This window comes from Priapulus caudatus, unplaced genomic scaffold, assembly GCF_000485595.1.
Source record: "Priapulus caudatus unplaced genomic scaffold, Priapulus_caudatus-5.0.1 Scaffold557, whole genome shotgun sequence".
Classification (NCBI taxonomy): Eukaryota; Metazoa; Priapulida; class Priapulimorpha; order Priapulimorphida; family Priapulidae; genus Priapulus; species Priapulus caudatus.
The window spans coordinates 132,603-138,518 of record NW_014577618.1 but is presented as its reverse complement, the minus strand read 5'-3'; the positions used below and the strand labels follow the sequence as shown (position 1 = coordinate 138,518).

The window sequence follows — 5,916 nt, the reverse complement described above, 5'->3', positions numbered from 1 at the left end:
GCACGTGGGTGATAGCATTGGACATAGACTACTGGTGAGAGAAGCACCTGGGTGATAGCATGGGGCATAACCTACTGGTGAGAGAAGCACCTAGGTGATAGCATGGGGCATAACCTACTGGTGAGAGAAGCACCTGGGTGATTGATAGCAGGGGGCACAGCCTACTGGTGAGAGAAGCACGTGGGTGATAGCATGGGGCATAGCCTACTGGTAAGAGAAGCATGTGGGTGATAGCATGGGGCATAGACTACTGGTGAGAGAAGCATGGGGGTGATAGCATTGGGCATAGCCTACTGGTAAGAGAAGCACGTGGGTGATAGCAACGTGCTTCTCTCACCAGTAGGCTATGCCCCATGCTATCACCCACGTGCTTCTCTCACCAGTAGTCTATGCCCCATGCTATCACCCACGTGCGTCTCTCACCAGTAGTCTATGCCCCAGGCTATAACCCACGTGCGTCTCTTACCAGTAGTCTATGCCCCATGCTATCACCCACATGCTTCTCTTACCAGTAGGCTGTGCCCCATGCTATCACCCAGGTGCTTCTCTCACCAGTAGGCTATGCCCCATGGGTGATAGCATGGGGCATAGACTACTGGTGAGAGACACACGTGGGTGATAGCATGGGGCATAGACTACTGGTGAGAGACGCACGTGGGTGATAGCATGAGGCATAGTCTACTGGTGAGAGAAACACGTGGGTGATAGCATGGGGCATAGACTACTGGTGAGAGAAGCACGTGGGTGATAGCATGGGTGATAGCATGGGTGATAGCATGGGGCATAGACTACTGGTGAGAGAAGCACGTGGGTGATAGCATGGGTGATAGCATGGGTGATAGCATTGGTCATTGGTGCCAGCTGCTTGTCACACAGTTACGATGTGGTACACTCTCCCAATACTGACCACATTCGCTATCGACCATTTGTTTCGATGAAGTCTGGTTTATAGAAGGGGCCTATTCCAGGCATGTGTTACATATCCCAGATGGTATTGGAACTTGTCCTGTTTAACGTGAGATTCGATTGAGGCATATAGAGTCATAGGTGCCAGCTGCTGGTTAACAGAGTTACAATTAGATGATGCGGTCAACTCTCCCGATACCGACCACCTTTGTTTGGGGTTCATTTAGTTCGGTTTTCTGTGATGTTCGGTTTATAGGCGGCCCATTCCAGGCATATCTTACATGTCTCAGATGGTGTTGGGACTTAGAAAATCTAGGACTTACTTGTACAATTTTAGAAACATGCTGGTAGATATTCAGTTACAAAACCAATTCGTGCGTGAAACGTGCCGTCGGTAAGTGTCAAACCATGGTTCGCACAGTCCTTGAAAAGTCCTTGAATTTGAAGGGAGTCCTTGAAAAGTACTTGAATTTAGTAAATGTTGATTTTGTGCTTGAAAAGTCCTTGAATTTCATGAAAATGTCCTTGAATTTCCGATAAAATGTCCTTGAAAAGTCCTTGGGAAAATTTTCAGTCCTGTATTAACCATGCAAACGCACCCGACTACAAACACGTTGCATGCTACCTGCTTGTTATTCTTGTTCTCGTAACGACTGCTGTAACAGATGTGGCTAATGACGTGTTTGTTTTTGTCACCGTAGGTGCTACGCGGGGACTACGATGCGTGCGAGAGAGTCATGGAGAAGGCAGCTCGCGGTATGTCGCCAGGGTGCGAAATTAACGGGAGTCCGGAGTCAAATACTCCCTGATTTGCTGTCGGACTTCCTGATTTGACATATGCTGGAGTCCGTGTGACTCCCTGAAAATTGTGCCATACCATAATTACCGTATTTTTTCAGCTAATGTCCAAAGAAAATTGGGCAGACGTGAAACCGCAGGAATCTTAAAAATGAGCACATGCGTTATTGTTAATATCTTTAATTTTGAACTTTAGACTGCGGACTCTCTCTTTTTGAGGGTAGGGAGTTCGTTGGACTCCCGTGTTTAACCCTGGTTGTGATTAACTGTTAGTGGGACGTCTACTATTACCCGGTCGTGAAGCGTCCCGGGTTCGATAGCGTGAACGTCGTTAGTGGAATTTACAATTAGCGCTCATATGGACCGGTGTTATCTCTCTCGCAGTCGGTTTCTAGTGTCACGTGTACCGTCACTTGAAACCGCGTCGGGAAGATTTCGTCTGTGTCTGATCTGTGGTGATAATATTTCATTGTGTGTTTGTAACAGATGGACGATTCACTCACTTTATCAGTCAACAGGACTACAAAGCAAAATGGACGCCCATCACTGCGGTCACCCACAACGGTACGTGCCCGCGTCACGTGTCAGTGTGCGCGGGCGCATCATACGTCTGGTAAAAGTCTCGCGATCACGCGTTGGCCCGTATCGTACGAATGCTGCGGAAATCTTTGAATTTTTTCGAATCGAGAATTCAGAAGTCTGAATTTTACTAGATGTTTCGTAATTTTCATTGGTTTTCGCGTTTCGCTGTCCGCAGATGGCACTGACTACAAGCCTGGTATGAGGGGAGGTCACCAGATGGTTATTGATGTCTACACAGGTATGGTTTGCCATTCAGATCTCTAGCACGATGTAGAATCTGTTCTGTCATCAGTATTGGAAATAGCAGCTTATACCCTAGTCCGGTGCTGGTAACCTGCATGGGCCTGGCTTTCACTATAGGAATTATAGCCTATTTCCTGCAGACTTTCGCGTATATTAATTTTGACGGATTTCTATAAAAGAAGTCGAAATCTTTCGAAATCCGGAACCGGTAAGGTTTCCGCAATTATTTCCCGAGAACGCACTCGCGCGCTCGTGGATTTGGCCGAGTCGTGGCGTCTGTCGATCCGCTCGCGCGACGTTCAGGGTATTAGCCAGGAATGAGTATTGTGGGAGTACAGAAAAAATATTTGGGAGTGCAATTTTTTTGTACGTGTGTCTCAGCTGTCAGCCAAGACTGCCGTAGGTTGTGCTACACATTTTTGGCCATGCAGTTTCAAAACTGACCGTGCAAATCACGGCTGCACGGCTCGCTGGCTAAAACGTTGGCGAGTTTGTAATTTTTATCCCGTTGCGCGTCTGTTACAGAGACGATCTATTTGTTCGGAGGCTGGGACGGCACGCAGGACCTCGCCGACTTCTGGTCGTTTCAAATCTCGTCCGGCGAGTGGACCTGCCTGTCGTTCAACACCGAGTCGGAGGTGAGGGAGACGACGTTTTTTTACGCAATCGGGGCGAGTTTTGTGTGCGCCTGCCAGCGACGAGGCATGCGGACTGAGAAAGCAAGAGGTGTGGTTGTCGGTAGTGGAGGCCGCTGCGAGATATGCGTTGTACGATAAAACCCGTATGAAAACGTCACTCGCAGGGAAACACAAAGTGTTCTTTATAAACAGGTGACCGTTCCGTAGAGCCGGTGTCACTGTGTAACTGCCTATAGATAGAAACCCGGAATGTGTTCTTTATAAACAGGTGACCGTTCCGTAGAGCCGGTGTCACTGTGTAACTGCCTATAGATAGAAACCCGGAATGTGTTCTTTATAAACAGGTGACTGTTGCGTAGAGCCGGTGTCACTGTGTAACTGCCTATAGATAGAAACCCGGAATGTGTCATTTATAAACAGGTGACCGTTCCGTAGAGACGTTGTCACCGTGTAACTGCCTCTCGCAGGGAATACTAGAGTTGCGGGTTGTGTGCAGGCAATTGTTGGTACATTGAACACAGGTTTGTACTTTTACTACGTGTGCACTTTTGCTTGCTATTCAGGGGGGCCCGAGCGCGCGATCCTGCCACAAGATGTGCCTGGACTGCGAGCGGAGACGAATCTTCGTGCTGGGCCGGTACCTGGAGTCGTCGATGCGAACGGGAGCCAATCTGAAAGTGAGCTTTCGCGACGACACCGCCGGCCCCCGCTAGATCGAGCGTGCAGATGGTCGCTCGCCGGCGAAAAAGATTCGCGGCGGTGGCGCTTTAGAATAGGTGTCCGAAGACTAAAATCTTGAATAAATAGTGTGTGTACGCGACAGGTGGGTTTTCGACTTCGCAAAGGTGCAGCGCGTGCATTCGGCAGTGTGAGTCATGGGCAGATGGGGGAGGAGAGCAAAGGCTAGGTGCCTTGGAGGAGATGAAAGGAGATGAGCATGCTGACGGAGAAGGAGAATAATAGGCTCAAAATAGACAGGAAAGGGTGAGAGGGCACACTCACCCCTCAAATAGGCTAATGTAGGACGAGGAGAGGAAGGGACGGGGGCACTTGTCCGGGGACCGCTCGCGTCGCGCTAGACTGACGCCGCCGCCTCGCGCTTTTCGCAGAGCGACTTCTACATGTACGACATCGACTCGAACAAGTGGACGCTCGTGACGGACGACACGGCGTCGCTTGGCGGGCCGCGGCTCATCTTCGACCACCAGATCGTCATGGACGCCGAACGACAGATGATCTACGTGTTCGGCGGCCGCATCCTGACGAGGTGAGAGCGCGCTGTTGCTGACAGATGATCTACGTGTTCGGCGGCCGCATCCTGACGAGGTGAGAGCGCGCTGTTGCGGAAACTCACTCAATATCCATCGACAACACATACGTAGAAATATTGTGAATAAGTGATTACGTCACCGTAAATTTTTTCACTTTTTATGGTTAAATTGCTGCATTATATTTCTTATTTTACTATATTGTTCGATGTGAACAAACACTCGTGACTCATACATAGCCCATAGCAAGCAATTAATGTCGGGAACACAATATCAAATCGTCCAGGTTTTTTGGATTTTTAACTAGTTGAGAAACAATCTTATCAGGTAAGAATTTGACGATACGTTTAGTCCCGTTAGTTCTTACTTTTAATGTAAAAAAAATGGCAAGAAAAATTTTACACATTTTACCATAGAAAATTTGCGACGTAGTCAATTTAACGTATTGTATTTATTTCGATATATCACTCGTACACTCGGAAATATCATTCGTGCTTCTGACTTCTTCACACTCTGTTTCCGCTCTCCTTTCCCTCGCGCTCCCCGTACCGCTCTCTCACGATCTCTAGGCCCCCCACACGTCATCACATTCCATCTGGCGCTGCTGTGCCGAACAGAGTCTTAGATACAATTTCTTACATACATACACGGTCTACATATTCGGGGTGAGTGGAAAAATTACACGGAGGCGGCGCGCGAAATCGCCCCCCACCCCGAAGTTCCCGAAAAAAGCTCCCGAAAATGTGATAACGGGGGCGACAGTTAAAAAGAAAACGGTTCGAAATTCGCCCTCGTAATCGCACGCCTCGAAGTCAATGCATTGCCACTGGTTACACTGGCCAGCCGCAGCTGCAAGCAATGCCTGAGCTAGTGTCTCGGCTCCAGCGCAGTTGCAATGTAGCGATTGTGTACGCGTGACTTGCCAGCCGTTTGCGATCGCATGCACATATATATGCAGAAGACTATAATTATATTTTTACGCGTAAAGTTCTCTCGTACAAGAGACCCAAACTACCTTACATAGCATGTAGTTACGTACCATACCCGGACACCGCATCACACCAAATTGCAGTGGTCACAAAAAGCCCCGGAAAAGAGTAGCCCCCGAAGTGGGAAAAATAGCCCCGGAAAATACAATTAAAGTAGCCACCGATATTTTTTAAGGAGTTGGAAAAAGAGCCCCGGAAATAAAAATAAAAAATTTTCACGCTCGGGGTCGGCCGTTGACTCGACGAGACAGGTCGGTGGGTCGTCAGGTCGTCGTCGTTGTCGGCTGTACACTCGACGGGTCGTTTTCTGTGATGGAAGCGTTTGAGTGTACAGAAAACGAACGACGGCTGAGGGAACGATCATGCAGTCAAACCTGTGTTCGCGCACGTGTACAAACCTTCGTACGCGCACGTGCACAAACCTTCGTCCGCGCACGTGCACAAACCTGTGTTCGCGCACGTGCACAAACCTTCGTCCGCGCACGTGCACAA

The 5,916-nt window shown here is 48.9% G+C and overlaps 1 protein-coding gene across 1 annotated transcript in view; it reads left to right on the top strand.

Moving 5' to 3' along the window:
* LOC106811618 (muskelin-like) overlaps nt 1-5,916 on the top strand; it is a 26,342-nt gene that overhangs the window by 5,948 nt on the left and 14,478 nt on the right. The window contains exons 7-13 of the mRNA XM_014815322.1: nt 1,608-1,662; nt 2,191-2,268; nt 2,462-2,524; nt 3,055-3,167; nt 3,731-3,844; nt 4,277-4,434; nt 5,600-5,675. Coding sequence (XP_014670808.1) covers nt 1,608-1,662; nt 2,191-2,268; nt 2,462-2,524; nt 3,055-3,167; nt 3,731-3,844; nt 4,277-4,434; nt 5,600-5,675 — 657 coding nt within the window. The remainder of the gene's footprint in view (nt 1-1,607; nt 1,663-2,190; nt 2,269-2,461; nt 2,525-3,054; nt 3,168-3,730; nt 3,845-4,276; nt 4,435-5,599; nt 5,676-5,916) is intronic.